The 21,171-nt window shown below is 46.6% G+C and overlaps 2 protein-coding genes across 3 annotated transcripts; one reads left to right on the top strand and one right to left on the bottom strand.

The window, feature by feature from the left end:
* Nucleotides 1–275: 275 nt before the first annotated feature.
* Nucleotides 276–5,176, bottom strand: LOC128502851 (uncharacterized). Its single transcript, XM_053472797.1, has 7 exons — nt 5,036–5,176; nt 4,268–4,455; nt 3,443–3,553; nt 2,921–2,983; nt 2,508–2,642; nt 2,182–2,326; nt 276–1,910 (listed from the first exon to the last, which is right to left on the bottom strand). The coding sequence occupies exons 2-7, from the start codon at nt 4,373–4,375 to the stop codon at nt 532–534; spliced, it is 1,941 nt and encodes a 646-aa protein (XP_053328772.1). The 5' UTR covers nt 4,376–4,455; nt 5,036–5,176; the 3' UTR covers nt 276–531.
* Nucleotides 5,177–7,269: 2,093 nt separating this feature from the next.
* Nucleotides 7,270–19,897, top strand: PHF1 (PHD finger protein 1). 2 transcript variants are annotated; one of them, XM_053473104.1, is made up of 15 exons: nt 7,272–7,466; nt 11,602–11,792; nt 13,350–13,431; nt 14,247–14,342; nt 14,417–14,517; nt 14,600–14,748; nt 14,929–15,024; nt 15,473–15,541; nt 15,716–15,839; nt 15,915–15,982; nt 16,598–16,738; nt 16,886–17,000; nt 18,292–18,389; nt 18,626–18,703; nt 19,141–19,897. In XM_053473104.1, the coding sequence occupies exons 2-15, from the start codon at nt 11,619–11,621 to the stop codon at nt 19,385–19,387; spliced, it is 1,638 nt and encodes a 545-aa protein (XP_053329079.1). In that variant the 5' UTR covers nt 7,272–7,466; nt 11,602–11,618; the 3' UTR covers nt 19,388–19,897. The 2 variants fall into 2 exon arrangements, 1 of the variants encoding a protein (XP_053329079.1); XR_008355200.1 differs by lacking the exon at nt 19,141–19,897 and having other exon boundaries at nt 7,270–7,466; nt 16,897–17,000.
* The last annotated feature ends 1,274 nt before the right edge of the window (nt 19,898–21,171 follow it).

Genomic DNA, 21,171 nt, shown 5'->3' with positions numbered 1-21,171 from the left:
GATTAGGAGCTCGGCCCCCGAATCCCCTCCCCCCCATCACCTCACAACCATCTTAAACCGGACACAATACCTCTGCTCTACACAGGTCCAACGGGCTGAAACGTTTGCGATCTGGGTAAAAGCAAAGCTACTTTAAGCATTTAATCTGATATATAGAATTGTAACTTGGTGCATGACAGCTGCGTCAGGGTCTCAGTGCCCCTGGGCCACCTTCCGACAGATGTTCACCACCTCACTACCCCCCTTGGAACAAAAACTATTTCAATGTCTTCGAGTCCCGCGTGAACTGTGACTTTTATTTGCTTATAAACCGAATGATAAAAGTTATGTTCTGTACAACACGCTGATGGTACACAAACACGCTACACGTTTCATGAGAAAGCAAGTCACAAACGTATAAAATCCATCGAGGCCGGCCAGCCGCAGGTTTCAGCAATATAACCAGAATTTTAAAATAAATTCACGGGGGGGGGTTGTGACATCATCGATACGTATGTCTGAACTCATCGGAATAGAAACATTTCCCGTGCGTTAACTCAGAGGAAAGCCAGCGTCCATTTCTGCCGGCCTCATGGACGGGAAGTCAGCGAGCGATACCGGCGACTTGGAGTCTTGTGATAGCATCAGAGCCACGTCCCTCTCCGACTGTAGTGACGCCGTACCCATGTGTGGTGATGGCGGAAGGGCCTGTGGCATGACAGCCGAGTCCTCTGACATCATGGTGTTGGTTTGTAACATTTGGATACAGTCTTGGGACAGCGTGGCTGCCGAGTGCGATAGCACAGAGTTATCTGACATCATTCCAAGGCTTTCCTCCGCAACATGCGTAAATAACATCGATGTTTCCTGCACTGGCAGAGGAGAGTTACTGGCCGAGGGATACGACACTGTATTAGGAGATCCGTCACCCAATGAAACGGCGGTATCTACAGCTTGGCTAGCCAATAAGACCGGGGCTTCATCCTGAGCCTGGCAGAGGTTGTTATTGGTTGGTGGGCCAGCACCCTGCGGAGGCTCATCCAGGGACTGGCCGGCTGGCATGATCTGTCTGGGTGGGCTCGTAGATTTGGGGGAATTTTTACTATCTACGGAGGGACACGATGTGTTTTCGGTAGACGTTTCAAGCTTTTGGCATAAACTGCTTTTGATGCTTGATAGACAACTCAATGCATCCGATATATTCTGCTGATATTCAGAAAGTGTAATGTCTTGCTGCATTGGGGTGTCAGGTGTAGCGGGCTTTGCTACGGGCTGATGGTCATCCGGTGTGTGTGAGGGGGAAGCTTCAGGCGACTTGCTGAAGTTGTTGATGGTCGTTGAGGAACTCTTCACAGGGGGCATATCTTGGTGATGGTCGTCTGGAGACGGGGAACATGGAACGTCTTCATGCGAGGGGCTCGGGCATTTAGCGGGAACTGAGACCTGATTACCGAGACCGACTGTGTTTCCAGAAGGTGTGTTAACGTGTAGCACATTATGGACAGTATCCTGTGGGACAATGGGGTCGACAGAGTGTGGACCTTCTTGAGTGGCACTTGGTGGGTCGTTAGATGGAGTGTCCTGCTGCGGGCGAAGCGTGCTGCTGGCAGGGGACGAGCTCTGCTGGGGACGCGTCCCATTCCCTGAAGTCAGCATTGTGATTAGCGGCTGTAACAGGAGACAAAGCCGGCGAATCTCAGCAGATACCCCATCGATGGCCGTTCTTACCAGCTCAGCCCCTTCCCGCATCTCCCCTCTTGCGGCTGCCAGCTCCCGTGTCAGTTGATACCGTAATTCAGCCAATCCACGCAGGAGATCCTCTCTAAACTCATGCTGTTCGTGTCCTTCTGCGTGCACAGGACACTGCTGCGGGCCTTGGGGTTCCTCAACAACCCAGTGTGTCACGGTATTCGCAGACTCGTCAATGGCCCCTGAAGTCACAAACAAAATATGGAAAATGTATACATTGTTTACAGACACATACATATTTACATATATAAACACACACTGGATGTCGATGCTTTTAGGAAATGGATCTGTTGTAGAACATATCCATCCCAGGTTATCCCAGGTTATTGTTGATGGCAGATGGTAAGGTGAGGATAGGTAAACTCTGCCATTACATGAGACAGAGATGATCTATGCACTTATTATGATTTACTGATTATTTCTGTATAATGGAATAAGCCACATAGCGCTTACCTCCTGGCACCCAGCTCACAGGTGCTGGATCAGTTTCCCAGCCCGGGTATTGAGACCCATGCGTTTCTCTGGTTGGTGGAAGGAGCTCGCCGGTTCCAGTCTGGGCCCAGCCCCTTTGAGGCAATACACCAACGGGATGAGTATTCTGTGCAATATAAAATATATCGTGGGATATGTTAACATGGATAGCTTCAGACACGGTACGGGCATAAAAAATAACCAAGTAAGCAAATGGTGCTGCTTCCGTTATATTTCACTATACATTGAGTTGCAGCTTCATGATAAATGCATGTCCAGGTCCCACTAAAACCAACAAGCTGTCTCACCTTCCCGGCCCTTGTTGAGGTGCTGGCTCTAAGCTCTTTTTTCTGGGGTTTGGACCCACTTATATCTTCATCACTATCGTAGCAATCCTCCGTCTTCATGGGATTAGGGGAAACATCAACACAGCTCATGGAGGACTAACAGGGACCCAAAAAAGACAACGGATTATAAACCAACAAGAGGGTCCTCTTCTCCTTCCATACGAATGTCTTTGTTAATGTTCATTTTCTGCATCAAGTGTAATATTATTATTAACTTTGTACTTTCCACTGCTGGCGATCCATGTAATAATAATAATAAATAATAATGAGGAAGGAACAGAAAGTAAGAGAAAAAAGGGAAACAGGATTTTTTAATGAAACCAAGTAAGATTGGTAAGACAAAAGGATGCCAGACAGGAGAGGGGGAGACTGACCTCTTCAGAACTTTCCTCCATTTTCTGTATTTTCCTAGGCCTACCGCGTCCCTTTTTTGGGGCCTGGCAGTGAAAAATTAGATTGTAAGCCAACGAGGGAAATACCCAGCCCAGAAATGCAGATCGCAAAATAATGCAACAACCGACACGTTTTCATGCAATTAATTGTATGTGATTTATTGGAAGATATGAAGAGAATTGACTTAGTCCTGTGTAATCAACCAACACCCACTACTGAGTACAGAATGGCTGTGCACAAACCCTAATGTCCATAACACCACGTCCCAGGAAACAAGCAAAGCAAGGAGATAGATAAGGAAGAGCACCGGCATGGCTGATGGGTGTTACTTATTCCAGGATATTGGGATCGGTTCAATATATGTATCTCTGTATGCGATACCGCGTGCATGTTTGGCAGCGTTACATGTTTACACACTGCCAATCTGCAGGGCCAACTATACGTCGCCCTCCTCGAGCACCCTACTGACTCTCTCCAGTCCCCCCAACCCTGCCCGCTCTCACCGACTCTCCATCGCTGGTCAGTATCCCGTTTAGGTGGGCCAGTTCACATTTCCGCGGTCTTCCTCTCCCTCTCTTAACTACAAATTCAGTGGATGGAGATTCGCCTTCAAGCTGCAGAGATAAGAAAGATGCTGCTAAGAACAGCTACGGCAATTGCCCCATTCCCCAAAACCATCTCCTCTCGTCCAAAGACGTATCGGATGAATGAATGAACTAATATGCCACCATCATTCTTACTTCAAATGCCAATTAAAGATATTCACAGAGACCCCACAATGAAGTGGGGTATTGGGGTCCTATGTGCAAGCTTATAGTTCTGTGTGTATCTATAGTACTTATTCAATAATATGTACTATTGTAATATCGCAACACTTGTGTTATTCATTAAAATCTATGAGGGAGGCAGTGATTTATTTCCCCAGGTCTAAGCGTCGCTCTCTATTAACCAACCTGCTGTACACGATCTGTGGCCACGACTCCAAAAAGATCTCACTTACCCCTCCGCGTCTCCCATTCTTCATGCCCAAAATGATGAATTCAGCGTACAGTTTATTCCTGCAGCGCATGTCCCCTTTAGATTTGTCTTTTGTATACATTATTCTCTATTACCAAACCCAACGTGTGGGCTTATTGCTCTACAACCAAATGTATGTTCTCGCTCAACATAAAAAAAAACCCAACATTTTCATGATCTCACAAGTATTGTACAAATATTAAAAGAATTGTTTGCCTTGATTGTCCCCTTAACGTCTAAACATATTTCTCTACTACATTTTCCGGCATGCCTGTATTTGCCTCTCTTCCCCCCGACCGCTTTATTCTCACCAGGGGCTTTTTCTTTGTGCTCCCCAACGGTCTCCCCCGTTTCCTCTTCTTATGCTTCTCTTCGTGTCCATGTGGATGCTGGTGTTTCTCCTCCTTCACGTTAAGCATTGCTTTATTCTTCTTATACAGCCAACCTAGTGCCAAGGTAGGGTGACCCCCGACTAATTACGGAGCGAGTAGCAACCTCCCTGTGACCGAAGGAGAAAAAACCCAAAACAAACAAACAATGCAATCTATAATAAAATATCTTCAGATCAAATACAAAATATAATAAAGTCTTTGAATCCAGTAATTTATCTGTATCCAAGATATTGTATTCACTTTAATTTAACCCTTTGCATTGCTAAAATTCTAGAATACATAACATGATGCTCTTGATAAGGGTCTCTAGATTCAGCTGGTGATGAGATGCCAATTTCTTTCTTTTTTTTCTTTATTTTACTTCAATGTGTGTGAGTGAAATTTATTTATTTTTAATATGATATATATATTTTTCAATTTTCTACACACTTTAACAATTAAATCCAATGCTAAAAATCACAAGGCATTGGTTTAGAAAAAATAAAAATAAATAGAAATAAAAATATATTTTTTTAAATGACCCTTACCCTGCTGGTAATTTTAGCAACAGTAGGGGGAAGAAAAAAAAGGAATCTGACAAAAGAAACTGAAACAGAAAAAAAATACACACATAATATACATCTTTATAATGTAACATGAGGTGACTACATGGGATAACGCACATACATGTACTCAGGGTACACACACCTGGATCTCTCCCGTCTGCTTCCGGTTAGGACACGGCTCTCAGCTCATCCCGGTGCCGTACACTCCATCCCGTCTACACACAAACGCTCTCCCACTCCGAGCGGGTCGTCACTTCCGCTTCCGGCGTCGGTCTGTCGCTCATCTCTAGAGCATTAGTGGGGCGAGCTGTAGCTGTGCTGGATCTGGATATACACTATAACGGTCACGTTAATCAACCGGTCCTTTTATTACTCGAAGCCCTGAATTCTAATAAAACTCCACAACATGGCGTCACTGTGATACGCGCGCGCACAGCAGAACAGCCATCTTTCCGTATCTTTTACATATATGGGTTTGTATATCTAATAAGTGGATATCTTGAGTCTTTGGTCACGTGTATTGCAGGGTTAACCTTTTGAAGTCACCGTCCAGCCATCATGTGTGCTGCAATGCATATGATAGCTGACAGGTCCCTATACATTAAAGAGCACCCCAGCTATTTGCTGTTAAAGAGATGTCTTCTGCCCAATGCATTTCTACGCATGTGATATACGTGCCATACGTCCCCTGCAGGGCTGGCTCATGGAACACTCCAGGCCCCTGAGGGAATGCACGGAAAGGGTTCCCATCGATTTCAACGGGATCGCTTTCCTGCCTCTGATTGGCTGTTTCAAGAAGCCAATTACTGGGAAAAATCCTTGGACCATGAAAGGGGTGGAAATCTGCAGCTTCTCCAAGGACATATCCCCCATGTCATGCCCCTTTTGCCAAATGATAGCCTGGTCTCCCTTCTGACAGCTATGGATGATATTTCCGTCCTCGAGCTGTCAGATTGAATGTGACAGCGCTGTAACTGAGCTCCATTACATTAACCAGGGTTTTAAATACCTGAACAAAAGTTCAGGCATTTCCTGACAGTGATGTCATCACTGATGTCACCAGAGAATCCAAAGCGGAGGGGACTTGGGTTTGCTAAAGCTTAATGACAGCTGTCCCCATATGATGCCCCTGACTGCTGTTCAGAGGAATCCTACTGGTGATGTTGTCATATGACAGTTCCCCTGTGTTTATAAAGATCTCTGAGGTCATAGAAGACCCCAAAGTTGATCTCTGTACATTGATAAAGTAAAATACAAACACACGCTATATAGACAAACATATTGGGACACCTGACCATTACACCAACAGAGCCTTTTCTGACATCACATTCTAAATACAAATATAATAACGGCTTCCACTCTTCTGGGAAGGATTTCCTCAAGATATTGCAGAGTTTCTGTGGGAATTATTTCCCGTTCATCCAGTAGAGCGTTTGTGAGGTCAGACACTGATGTCGGACGAGATGCCCGGCTTGCAATCTCCGTTCCAGTTCACCCCAAAGGTGCGCGATGGGGTTGAGGTCAGAGCTCTGTGCGGCCGGTCAAGTTCCTCCTCCCCAAACTCATTTCACCATCTGTTTATGGAGCTTGCTTGGTGCACAGTCATGCTGGAATGGAAAAGGGTCTTCCCCAACTTCCCCCTTTCTATTCTAGCAGGGCTGTACCCCAGTGCATAAAAGCCCCTGTTGTTGTAACAGTCAGGTGTCCCAATACTTTTGCCTATATAGTGCATATACATACATGTATAATAAACCCAGCCATATCATCCCTACAAGAAATCCTTAAGGGGTTAATGAAGTAAATTTACTTTCTTTGTCAAGAAACTGTACATTCTTCTTATGGTGAACTATACATCTCTCACACTTTAAGAGACCTCAATACTGTCTTTTTTTTAGAGGCCCTCAGCAAATGTTAATTGCATATAAAAAAATACACTTTATAATTCTATCATGGAATCCTGCTTTACTCCATGTACATAAAGTACCTCAGTACCTTTTAATATGGAACCTTTCGCTCTTTGCTTGCCCCCCCCCGTTACCTGAGGTAACGGAGACACGCTAAAACAGAAAGTGCCCAAAGCACCGAAATGGAAACCAGTCTACACTGACCACACTTTTGATTGGACAGAAGTTTTCCCGCCCAGTTATTTGCAGACGGGTAATCAATGCTTTTTTTCTATCATCCCTTCTGTGATTGGTTAAAGTATTTATTAAGGTTTTCCCGCCTTCTTCTCTAAGCACAGTAATTGGCTACTACAACTGACAGGTCTTCCCGCCTTTGCCCCGCCCTGTTATTTGCGAAAAGGGGTAAAACTTCGACCAACCCTTTATTTCATCGAATCGTTCCGATTGGCTGGCTCCGGGGGTGGGTGTGGTGACGTAGCCGCGGTCGTTGACTGACTCCTCCTGCCTTTAGGCTGCTGCGTCACTCGGGCCGAGGTGCGGCCCGAGGAATGAACGAGAGAGCGTAATCTACTGGCCGGACCCCCCTGGGTGTGGAGAAGAGGAAGGCACCGAGTGACAGCGAGTGGAAGAGGAGGAGGAGCCGGGGGAGGAAGCTGAGGGGACCCCGGGGTGAGGGAAGCGCCGTCTGAGAGGAACAGGAGAGGCCAATTACCATGAAAGGGAGGCCGTGTGGTATTGCAATAAAATAAAAGCATTGGGGCATGTTTGCTTTTCACACATTCTCTAACAAAAAAAAAAAAAAGAAATAGCGCCTTATTTAGTTATATGCGTGGGGTAATTGGCTAAGGAAGGGGTTAACCAGTCAGGGGCAAGACAATGCAATGTAACTCTATGGAAGAGTATTGGAGGCTCGCATATTATTATTATTCTCTGTTAAAGGGGCACTCCAGCCATCGTGCTTTTCAATGCATTTAATAGCTCTGGCCCCTTTAAATGTTTTGATGCCCCCCTTATAAAGGCAGATAGAGTATTATGCAGAATGCACCCCCCCCGCTACTTATGATAGAAACGTTCAGCCGAACACATCGCCCTGTATGTGAAATTCCCACCGCTAGGCAGCTAAACTGCTGGGGGGGGGGGGGGGATCTGTTTTGGACCCCCATGTGCAGAAAATTCTCCCATTGAGGATGTGATGGGGACGCGTTCCTGTTGCTGATTGGTTGCCATCGTGTGGCAAGAATCGTTGGACCATGGAGGAGGAGGGCAGCAGAGCTGCAGCTTCTACTTCAGGTGCTTTATTTCTTTTAGGTGCTCACAGAGGGTTACTCGGAGTACTTTAGCATGCATTTGTCTGTAGCGGGGGTGTTGGGACATTAAACTGTCCCTTTTATAGTCTGGACAGGAATAGCGAAATCTAGTTATATGTTACAGAAATGTTCGTTTGTTTTTATGCGTAAAGTTGCAAAAAAAAAGGCTGGATAATTCCAAAATAATAATCTAGTGGTAGTGAAGGAGTTTGCTCCTTAGCAACGGCCTTCGCTGTAACCTCCGATCTGGGTAAAGAAAGGAGAATTTGTGTTTCAGGAGGTCCCAAGAAGAAAGCCGAAATATATCGCTCCGGGGTCTTCTAGAAATAAAATCTAGAACGCTTTGCTGTCCGGAACATTGAATAAAATGCAGGCCGTTTGAGAGATCACATCGCAGCCTAGAGGAGGGAGTCCGTGTGAAAAGTATAACGGGAACCGTGCTAAGGGGCGAAAAGTCATTGTAACCAAAAAACAGACCGCCGTGGCCTCTGCTGTTCCTCTCTATGGTCTTACAATAATAATTGTTACGTGTTCCTTTGTCACGTCATCGGTCTGCGTAATAGCGTATAAATGTCTGTGTGCCACTCGCTTAAAGCATCTCATCCCTTTTGTTTTCATTAAATTCTTTTCATATTTTTTAAAATATATTAAAGTTTTTTTTAAGCAATTAAAGGTGCAATCCTTGTATACTAAAAAAAAACTCAAATACTGCTTGATTTGTGGCCTGTGTGTGTTCTAGAACTGGTTGGATGGCTTAACATGGAGTGAAAATAAAGAGATGTGAGTGCTTGCGTGCTGCGAGTTATTGCGAGTGGGATTGCACCTTTAATACACCACATTTCAAGGCTGTAATGCATGTGTCAACCATTGCTTCAAGTGGATGTATACAGTCTTGCTTGTATGATCATGCGGTAATCATTCACCCAACACGCTATCAAACTACACGGAGCTACACGCAGCACATGGATTATGGGTGGGGGGTTTCTGCCAAACTTCACCGCAGTCCAGAGACTGTAATAAACCATAGATGATGATGATTATGGGGGGGTTAAGTTTTAAGTAACGCGTTATTTACCGGTGTTCATATTAATAACATGTTAGTCTGTGCGTTATTTTATTAACCTAATAAGTGGGGCCTCTGATATTACATCATAGAATTTGCCCGCAGATCGCCCGTCTAGTTGCATATCTTTCCTGCTTTATAGACTCCGACCTTAATCAGTCGTTGGTCTCGTCTTTGATTCAGGAGCCATACCCGGCCTAGGCCGACCGGTGCACGGGGCGGCAGCTTCCATAAGCCTCATTAAAAGGCGCTGCGCGCTCGGATATGATGTCATAGCCCAGCGCTCCCTTTCTTATAGGCGCTGCACGCCATTATTCTACCTGTAGGCATAGCTGGGAACCCTCCGGGTTTGACCCGGAGAACTCTGGGTGAAGCTCCGGTTCTCCGGGTCAAGACCCGAATCTTGCGGGAGGGGGGTCTGGACGTGCCCCGCTCCCTGCCCATTTTTCCTTTAAATGGCTGCATCCCGCAAGGGAAGGCTCTGCATAGCCGGAGACCAGAAGTTCCCAGGTATGGTACTAGGGCGGCCCCAAAGGTAAATTCATCACTGTGCCGACCCCATGCATGTTTAACCCCCCCCTGCATTTAAGGCTCCTGCGAGGTGGTGGGAATAAGTCCCAAGTAGGATAATTAACCCTTAAGGCTGGATCTCAAACTCTTAATCTGGGGGCTCTGATGGTAACCCGTTAATAAGTGAGTGCCTGACAGGCGTGTAAATCATTTACTTGTTGGTTTGTAAGGTCCTGAAGCTGTGGGAGTTTAATGATCTGGTGGACAGGACTCGGCAGTTCTGCGCTAATCGCTGACCATCTTTATATCGTATACTTTGCGAGAGGATTTATAGCGGCGCTCGCTACGGGCTGCAGCCGCTTAGTGGTGATAAATTGCCCGGGTTTCTTTCTAATCGCCTGCTCTGATGCCCTCGGCTCCGGCTCGCGTTCGCTGATAAAGATAGAGATCGGACTCCAGAGAATGTGTCGCCTGCCTGAACCTGAATTCAGTCCAACGCGGACCCGGCCTCTCCTTATCCTCCCGGATCTAATAAACTATTTTAATCGGTGTTGGGTCCTCCAGAGAGGTCGGATTTGAAGGAAATCCATACTTGAGCACAGAATAAAGAAATACTTAATGTTTATCATAAATATATGTTTGATGGACAGCGGGCATTAAATCATATCGCCCTATTCCCAGTCACCACTCCTGGGTTTGACCCCGAGTCTCAGGGCGTTTACCCCAATTTCAGAGACCCAGGCTGAAGGGGCAGATTCTCAGGGTTACTCGGTCTGGAGCCGACTCCTTTCAATTCTACCCTTCTGTGATCATATATCCCTGCTTGAATTCAGGTGACTCATGTCTATCCTAATGACAAGTCAAGTTTCCATGAGGGCCCGTATTAGAGTTATTTGGCGAGTCACTCCAAAGAATCTTCACGGCGGGATATTAAAGGGTAAATATTTCACATGTTACAGAGCTATGATGTCATCACGGCTGCGTAACATGTCATAAGTGAGATGCCACTGAAAGGGCAGAATGATTCCAAAGCCGCCACAGTTTTACCCCCATTGTATAAAGCGCTGGAAGAAATCAAACTACAAAGAGAAGATCTGTGTTTATTATTCAGTAACCGAACGTTCTCAGGTTCTTTAATCTTAATTCTGAACGTTGTTGCCGCAGTAGAGTCCGTCTCGCCGGTCATTCCAATCATTTTCACCGTAATCCCCCTGGTTGGATTTGAGTTGTGGCTGTTTCATAAAGTACACGGGATTTAGTGAATGGGATTATATATATATTTATTTATACGGTGTATATATATATATATATATATATATATATAATCACATATAAAAACACCGGGGGACCAGGGTTAAAGGTGCCGTTCCGCTTAGACAGACATTTATTGCTCTCTGCTATGTTCAGTAAATAACCCTTATCAGATCTGCCATTTTATTCTTTACTCTGTATAATCACATGACTTTTAAGAAGCCTTTTTTGGGTTTCCATGGCAGCAGCACATCAGTGCTTGCTTTATGTGTCATGTGACATCAAAGTGGTTCCTGCAAAAGTATGAATGACGCAAAATCGGACTGCATTTTTGATTTCAGAATGGTTTCCCGGGCAGGGTCTGGGCATTCAGCAGCGCTAAGAATACTGTTTCTAAATCTGCGTGGAGTTATCAAACGGTAGATTCAGCAGAGTAGGTGGAACAGCACCTTTAACCTAGTCCGTGATCATTCCGATTCACTATCGCTATTCCAGCGGTGCGTTCAGCTCCTTGAACCCTGCAGCCACGTTGGTATTTGGTCCCCTTTGGTAGCCGCGATCTTATTCATTATTTGCCGTATCAGTAACATCTATTGTTTGCGAATGTTAAGCCGCGCTTTTCCAGAAGCCGCCTCCTCTCTCCTCTCTTTCTCTCTCTCCTCCATCTCCGCAGGTTCGTTTTACAATGTGATGGAGGGACGGGAGCCCCCGACCCGGCATAACCGTACAACGCCTGCCAGCCCCCGGGTGACGCCGGCTCTGGTGAAACGGCCACGCTTTCAGACTTTGGCTCGTTTCTGGGAAGGTCAGGATGTCCTGGCGCGCTGGACGGACGGACTGCTCTATCTCGGAATAATCAAGAAGGTGACTGGGATCGACCTTTATGTCAACTCACACTTCCTCTCCTACTTCAACTAGGAAGTATCACTAAGTCGATTGCTAACAAATAAACAGCGCATAATATATATATATATATACACACTACCGTCTAAAAGTTTCATTCAGAAAACTGAAATCCAGCGCGGATGGGGTTAATGCTGTAAATGATTATTGTTGTTGGAAACGGCAGATTTTTTAATGGAATCTCTTCATAGGCGTACAGAGGCCCTTTATCACTCCCATCACTCCCATCACTCCTGTGTTCCAATGGCCCTTTATCACTCCCATCACTCCTGTGTTCCAATGGCCCTTTATCACTCCCATCACTCCTGTGTTCCAATGGCCCTTTATCACTCCCATCACTCCTGTGTTCCAATGGCCCTTTATCACTCCCATCACTCCTGTGTTCCAATGGCCCTTTATCATTCCCATCACTCCTGTGTTCCAGTGGCCCTTTATCACTCCCATCACTCCTGTGTTCCAATGGCCCTTTATCACTCCCATCACTCCTGTCTTCCAATGGCCCTTTATCACTCCCATCACTCCTGTGTTCCAATGGCACGGTGTGTTCCCTGATCCAAGTTTACGTTTAAAAGGCTAATTGGTGGTTAGAAACCCTTTTGTAATTATGTTACAACATTTCCTTGTTTTTCATGAAAACAGCTCAGTGACCCCAAACTTTTGAATGGTAGTGTGTGTGAAAGAATGTCGCACGTGGTATTATATAATTAGTGGTACTTCTATTTCAACATATGGGTCTCATTCATACCTTTGTATCTCTTTCTGTCTGACATATTCTGCTCCCACGAAGATAAAGGTGCTTATTATTATTATTATTATTATTATTATTACTATTATTATTATTATTGTTGTAGTTATTGTTATTATTTTTATTATTGTTGTTATTTTAAAAGTGTGTCATTATTAACTCACGCTGGGACTGTATTAACGCCCCTGATCTTACCCATTATGCACCCAGCATCTTCCTTCAGGACAGGAGATTTGTTAAAGGGACACTAGCAGCAAAATAATCTCTGATTTAACCCAAAACGTTAACGTATGCCCCCTTGCAGAGCTTTTTTTCATATTTAAGACAGATAAACATGAAACAAAGATTAACCCTTTACTCTCTGTAGCCATCTCTTGGTTATTTCCCACGATGGACGCTGCAGAGTTACAGAATACACTATTACCGGTGGGCGGAGCCTTGGTGCTGAGTGACAACGTGATGTAATAAGACACACCCCTTACTGGTGTCACAGAGGCATTTGCACCCATTATATTTAATAAAATATGTAAAAATATTACATTAAAAAAAATTAGTCAATTAATATTTTATTTTTCATGGTACTGTCCCTTTAAGCCCCCTTTCCTCATTAGCTCTTTTTTCATTCTTTCTCCCCTTCATTTCTCCTCCATCTGCTGTTCCCTCCACCTCATTTCACCGCGTTCTTCCCCACCTTCCGACTCTCTGGATCTGCCTGTCTAGTCCTGTTCATATCTGCGCCGCTCCCTTATCGGGATGTCTCGTATCTCTCGCAGGTGGACAGCGCTCAGGAGACCTGTCTCGTCCGCTTTGAGGATAACTCTCAGTTCTCTGTCCTGTGGAAAGACATCTTCCCTCGTAAGCGGCCGCTTCTCATCCCGCAAACGCCTTTCCCAAGGATGCAGATAAAAGAAAATGACCACAAACTGTATTTTCTTCCTTATTTATTTATTTATGGAAATGGATACTCTGTAGCCATAGCAACCAACAAGAAGACGCAGCCTTTATTGATACCTTTTATTAACACCACGTAACGTCACACAAGCTTTCGGGACCTCAGAGGTCTCACCCTCAGAGCGACCACTGAATATATTTGTGTAAAGATTCCATCAAAAGTATTTTCCATCAAATCTCCCAACAAAAATATTTCAATTTCATACCAAAATATTTTAAAATGTCAGATCCCTCCGTTTACTTTGCAAAATCCCCCAAAGTCTAGTAAGACTGCCCCTTATCTAATCTTTTAGCTCACAGTTTAAGTATGACATCACGTGACATGCCCTTTGATCGATACATTTTAAATTTACATTCATTTTTTTCCGTCCCTTTTTACCCCAACTTGGCATTGAGCGCCGATTTATCGTCTATTGGCTCGCCGATAATCTCTAGAGTGTAATCCAGGAAATTTTAGCATCGTTTGGGCAAAAATAAAATTGTAGCTTTTAATACCCAACCCCAAATCTTCCGTTGGATGCTGTGTAACGACACATCCCGTGGTGTAGCTGTGACTGTACAAGGCCGCGCATGCTCATCCACACCGACAAGCCGTGCAAAAAAGATGTTTTTATTTAAAATTGTATGATCTGTGAGTAAGTTAAAGGTGCGTAACACGGAAAGACAGCCCAGCGTTTGTCCTGCGCTCTAACCGGCTCCTCTCTCCTGCTGCCGTGTAGCTGCCGTGCCCGGGAAGGAGCAGCTGTGCTGCGTGTGCAACTCGCAGGCGTGTTCCCCGGACAACAAACTCGTCCACTGCGGGAAATGTAAACACGGTAAGACGGGAGTCCGTCGCGTGTTTGTCGCTGCTATTGTTTGATTCGCTCTAACCGTGCGGTTGCGCCCACAGCGTACCACCAGGAATGCCACGTTCCCAACGTCCCAGGAGACGCCGACTGTCCAGGGAGCTCCTGGATGTGCAGACAGTGCGTGTTTGCCGTGGCCACCAAGGTACCTGCTTGTTCGTGGGCGCCCGTGGCCGGGGCAGATCAGAGGGCTCGTTTACCTTAACCCGTGTGTCTTGCTCTCGCAGAGAGGTGGCGCTCTAAAGAAAGGCCCGTATGCGCGGTCTATGCTGCACATGAAGCTGTCTCTTCCCTATCAGCTGAAGTCTTTAGAGTGGGATCCGCTGCATCTGACCAATAAACAGCAATGTTACTGCTACTGTGGGGGGCCTGGAGAGTAAGTATGGCGTAAGTAACACGTGGACTGGGGGTGGTTTACGCGAGGGAGAGGGTGGGTGCCGCAGAGTAAGTATGGCTTCAGGAACACGGGACCTGGGTGAACTGGCTCAGGGGTGCCGCGGTTGTACATGTATGTATTCACACATGTAAATATACACACAGATCTCTGTTCCCTTAGATGGAACATGAAGATGCTGCAGTGCTGTCGCTGTTTACAGTGGTTTCATGAGGCTTGCACCCAGTGCCTGAGCAAACCCCTGCTGTACGGAGACAGGTACGTATCCCCAGCATGCGCGACCTCCGTGTACATCGCATACTGACGCTGGCGGTGTTTGTCTCATTCATTTCTGTGTTGGTTTAAAACAAGACTGAGTCTACAGCAGGATAAACAGGCGGACTAGACGGGGGCCGAATGGGGCCAATCTACCGGCATATTCTATGATTCTATATAATATATCAACACATTGTGTGCTGTCCCAGCTGTGTGACCACCCGCTGATCTTAACCCCAGCGTGGTCCGTGCGTTTTAATGATAGTGATAATGTATAGTGAGCATTATTCACTAACCAGCCTGATCTCCTCTCACTCACTTCTATCTCACTTCTTTTTCATTCCCCTCTCTTCCTTCACCTCTCCCCCTTCCTTTCTGTATGCTTTCACTTCTCTCTCTTCCTCCTGATGTTTTTCTATCACTTTTCACTCCTGTGTCTCCCCCCCCCCAGATTTTACGTGTTTGAGTGCTCTGTCTGCACCAGAGGTCCAGAAAGCGCCTGGAGACTCCCCCTTGGATGGTGAGTGTGCGGCACACAAATTTGGGGTGCGATACCTTCTGAGATGGATGGATGGCTGGGTGGTCTTGCGTAGAACATGCGTGTATCAGACGGACCATTTCTCGTGTCGCTCGCGGTCCGGATTATTTTTATATATTATTATATAATTATTATCCTTTCCTCTGTCGCCCGCAGGGTGGACGTCTCGCACCTCGTCTTGTATCATCTAAGTATTTGTTGTAAGAAGAAATATTTTGACTTTGAACGAGAAATTCTGTCTTTTGTTAACGAGAACTGGGAGAGTTTGGTGCTGGGCGAGGTAAGTGCCTTCCACGCGTCCGCTGATCACAAACTCCTCGTTCCTGATTCTACTCTAACGGCCTGTCCCGTTCAGCTCACAGACACCCCGCGGGCCGAGCGATACTCGCATTTGCTGCACGCTCTCACAGCCCAGAAGGACAGGTAAGGACGCGACGAGTATTTGTCGAAATGCAACCAAGTAAGGAATTCACTTACTGACTTATATGTTACCAGGGACACTCCAGCCATCATATGCACTTTAGCACACGTGATAGACATGTGTGGCCCCTTTACATTTTCATGGTGTCCATTTTTCAAATGCCGAATCCCCCCATGTGCTCCTTCTACTGCCCCCCTTATTTGCAGTGCAGATGTTTTTAGCTGACCCCATCTCCCACACATGATATACTTAACCATGATAATACGTGGAGCTCTTTCCCGCCACTGATTGGCTGCTTCAAACTAATGTTGTTACCATGGAATAGGGCAGCTGATGCAGCAGAGCTGCAGCTTGTTGGTCAGGTAAGTGCTTCTTTTTTTCATTTTGGAAGGATGCGCATTAGGTTACACATAGAGTACTTTCATATTTATTCTTTAGAGGGGGTATTAAACAGACCCTTTTAGCCCCAGTTGACCCGAGCTTCGCACATTATAGTTTCATACTCCGGTTCATAAATTAGGGAACAGAGGAACATGAAACTCGTGACTTCGGGAGCGTCGTGGGATCCATCTATTCTATCCTGTAGTGTACAGGGGGATTCTTCTTGCCCCCCGTAGGTTTATCTCCGGGAAAGAGATAAAAAAGAAGAAGTGTCTGTTTGGGCTGCAGAGCCGCGTCCCACCTCCAGCGCCGCAGAACCCAGACACCGTGCTGAGGCTACGCGAGACGGACGTGAGAAGCCCCACTCCCTGCGTAAGGTGAGGGACCCCGACCCGCCGCTTGCTGCCGCGCATTGTACGCTCCGCCACAAGCCCACCGGCCCTCACTTTACGCATACCGTGCATCGCTCTGCAGTACGTATTTCCCTTCCCCTCCCAGCGAGCGGATATAAAGATCTCTTGCAGTTCCCTTTCAGGGAGGATGCGGGTCCTGAAACGCCCCCCACACCAAAAGAGAACGCGGAGCATAGAGCAGCGGACCCGGAGGGAGAGGCGGAGGCTGCGCAGAGCTCTTACCAAGGTAACGACAAACGCGCCTTCACCTAAAAGGTATTTTCTTCCATTAATTGGGAACTAAACAATACGTTTACCTTCCTGAGATATAATTCTATGGGAGGTTACCCCGGAACTATGACACGGGCCACGTTTCCCCATCTAGAACTTTACACGGGACAGTCACGTACCATACGTGTTTCATCTGCTGTCCAGGTTACATTGCAAACCATCCAAGGAACAGAACACGGATACTCCCTTTGGGTTTTTAAGTTTGAATTTCATATCCAAGAGACAAATACTTTCTGCCGGCTAGAACATCGTTAAGCAAACGGCATTAAATACACCCGTCATTCCATACAGAGGGCAATACACCTGCAGCTTTGTGGCATTATTGGGGGACGGTATCGGCTTCGAACCTCAATGTACCTTATTCTGGGAGATACCTTTCCTTCTGAACTGATCCGATCCTCTGCTTTCCGTGCTCTGATAACGAGCTAAAGCTTCCATTAAACAGCAGACATTCAGCGAGTCACTTATTGCATGTTGAGACGGCTCCTGTTGGACGGCCACCCTTCTCGCCGTCCCTCACTAATTTGCCCATATGAAGTTTAAATCGGACCCCCAGGTAATCTTTTAGGAAGACCGCCTCAATGATATTGAAATCAAGGAAACAGGACAAATGTGCCCCCCACCCCCAAAGCCCCTGAGATCTCATATACGAGAGCGCAGACCTCTCTAAATACGTTGATTGTTTTGGGGGGCCGCAGATCATCTATTCTGGTTCTTTGGTATAGAATAGACAGGGACAGCCTCCTGCGGGCTTCAGATTACCTGGGATTTAGCGGGAATATTCCAGCGTATTGCACGTTCTGTTAATACATGTGACATGTCTGTAGGAAGGAAGTGAAGGATGCTTTGGAGGCACTGCGTGTTCTTCTTGCATAGTAAAGTAAGTAAGCATGCGATGGCGGACACGGACACCTATGCTCATACATCCCTGTCTCTGATAAGATCGCACAGTAGCGCTTTATGGCCGCTGTAAAGATAGGCAGCAGTTGGCAAAGCCCATAAGCTATTGCATGCTGTAAAGGACTTCACAGAGGAGCTGCTTCTGTATCATTGCAGTTAAAAGGTTCTGTCAGGGAGTTGGATTTCTCGCTGGGTCGCGTGTGTCTGGCCCTGAAAGTCTGACATCTGCCCCATGCAGCAATGTTCTTTATTCATGATGATAAGCGGGAGGCGATCACACACGCCAGCGATGAGGGATTTCGGCGCCGTCACCCCTCAGGCCACTGACGCGTTTGTCTCGATTGCAGGAGGTGGTACAGAATTCGTTTAGCTCTCACCAGGAGTATCTGGGATACCGTGGTAGTGTTTACAACTTCCGGCGCACAGAAGCGCGGTGTCTGCAGAGGTGAGGACCGTAGAACCGAGCTGAAGGTAGACCATGGCGATGACGGGGATCCGTCCGCTAACCCTTGTGCTCCTGGAAAGGATCAGCCTGGTTATTGGCTTCCTCTTTAAGGACTTTGCATTTTATGAATTAAATGAAGTGTGAATAAGGCTCGGCAGAGCAAAGGGGCAAATGGAGGTGTTGGGGTTACTCAAAACCTCGGGTGACTTAGAATTAATAGTCTGAATTTCTTCCAGTTCCCCCATCAGGATGTTCGCCTCCTTCCATCCGTCTGCCAACACTTCCGGATCTGTAGCGGCCTCCCTGCAGTCCAGGTAAGAAAGCGAATGCGCTGATTTCTTCTACCCCTCTATGCATGTCGGTGAAAAGATGACAGTCCTGCAGCAGCTGGAGGGCCGATGGTTGGACGCCCCTGCTCTAGTGCTAGATTTTGGTTTCTTGTTGTAACGTTTCTCCTTCTTCCCTCCTGTACTTTATTAAATCCCTTTATGTACTTAAATCTCTCTCTCCCATCCCCCGAGCCAGACAAGGCTTCCTTAATCTTTCCTCATACTTTTTATTCTTCGAACCATTCGCCGTTCGAGTCGCCCTCCTCTGAACTCTCTCCGAAACGTCACTATCCCCCCGGAGATGGGGGTCTCCAGAGCTGCGCACCGCACTCTAGGGGGGGTTCAGTGTGTTGTGTGCCGGCGGTTGTTGGTTCTCCACGTGTCTATCAGTGAATATTTATGAAAGCCTCTTCTTTCCGCAGCGAGGTATCTGCTGAAGCCCTCGATGCTCCTCAGTTCTCGGGGATATTGGAGATGACCCCAGGTCCCTCCCAGACCGTTCTCGCCAGCGCATGGATCTCTCCTTCCCAGCCTTCCTCCTCCTCGTCTCCGGGGGCATGTAAATGGCCGGCGTCATCCGATCAAAACCAACGCGTTCTGGCCCGTAGGGTGACGGCGCAGGGTGCAGTCGAATACCTGGTGGAGTGCGGTGGAGGAGACATCTTCTGAGAGCTGCAAGGCACGCCGGAGAGGGACGTAAACACGCATTCTCAGCGCTCCTTCCAACCCCATGCGTGTCCTCTGAGGATTCCGTGATCTCCGCTTCCTGTACATAGCTCCATGGTCCCCTCCGAACTCTGTACACGCGTGTACATAGCAATGCACATGCTTCTTGTCCGTCACGTGTTACTTACAATGTCACATCCTGGAGACTGCATTATAATTGGGACGGTCTTACTATAAGAGGAGGAAAAAGTCTTTGGTTTCTTTTTTTGTCTATTTTATGTCATCCTTTTGAGAGCCACGATGTGGGATTGGGTTCTAAGGACCATAGATGATGATAGACATTCCAGGTCAAGAGCTCTCTGCTGAGCGGCCGTGACATAAAACGGAATCAGGTTTCTTTGTTTGTGATAAACTCTGGTCCAATGTGGTGTTTGTGGGACAGTAATGATATAAAAAGTGAGACCTGGGCCTTCTGCGTCTTCTCTTCTATTAAACGGGTTCTGGGTACATCTCTCTAGGACCCCAAAAACACTGAAAACCTTGGCTGATGGAGCCAATCATAACGTTTTTACTTTATAGAGAGGGTGGTAGGTAGGTGGAACAGCCTCCTAGCTAAAGCGGCAATTTAAACATTGGCGGAGTCTGAGAGGAGACCAACGACTGATTAAGGTCTGAGTCTTTACAGTAGGAGAAACGGGCAGACCAGACGGGCCGAATGGGGCCGTTCTGCCGGCAGATTCTGTGTTTCTAATTGGTACGCCATAAGAAAAAAACTCATTAAAGCAGATCTGCCCCTTTCCCAAACCCTACATTTTGCAGTTCAATGCACTAAATAAACCTACATAAGGTTAAAATAAGATTTAGTGCCTTTAAGCTCTATATGAGTATACCATGGGAGCAGTCACCTTCACTTCCTGTTTGGGGATTTCTTTATTACTGTCTCGACTCTGTGCCGTTCGCTTACACTCTTCATGCAAAAGCGCCTTTAAATTACCAATGAGCCAATAATATAAGTTTTGGTACAAAACCAAAAATAGTAAAAATAATACATTACTTTTTCTATCTATCCAGAACGCTTCCACCCGCCTCATATAACATATGCATCTGGCCCTTTCTACCCTCTCTCCGGCCCTCTGCTGTTGGAGTTTAGGGGCGGCACCCCCGCATCGTGTGTCTATTCACTAAAGAGAGTTTGCAGGAGAGTTGTGGTTTCAGCCCCTTGACTTCGCTATACATTATGAGCTTCTGCTGCACTAAGAGCTTGGCTGGCCCTGTATAATGTATACTTAAATCAGTGACATTCCTCCAGTCTCGTCACCCATTGAATTATACATTATACAGGGTCAGCTCAGTCCTACATAATAGTGAAGTAAGAGTTCATACCACAACTCAATGTTTAGTGGATAGAGCCCACAGTCACCTCCTTCTGCTGGCAGCCTTAGTGCTCCTCCTAGTGCGAGACGGAGGAACCTGCAGCCGGGAGAGGAACTCGGGACTTATGGCTAATGAAATGTGAGGCACGCCAGCGTGAGTGCGTCAGTCACGAAAGTGCCTGTGAGTATTACTAGTCGTGCTAGTGGCTGTCTGAGGGCTGAGTGTTTATATACCATATAACAAAAATGGCTGCGAGTGAATGGAGTTACGAAGACCTCAAGCAATGTAATGACGCCCTGCCACACAACGCTTGACAGACTCAGCAGCCGCTGCGAGGGGCTCTGTTACTGATATGGCCACCATTACTGCCCTTACCATGATGGCGGTTAGTTGGATCATACCATGGGACGAGG

The sequence above is a fragment of the Spea bombifrons genome, chromosome 8, assembly GCF_027358695.1.
Source record: "Spea bombifrons isolate aSpeBom1 chromosome 8, aSpeBom1.2.pri, whole genome shotgun sequence".
Lineage (NCBI taxonomy): Eukaryota > Metazoa > Chordata > Amphibia > Anura > Pelobatidae > Spea > Spea bombifrons.
Note: the sequence above shows the minus strand (reverse complement) of the source record. Positions and strands in the feature narration are given on the sequence as shown.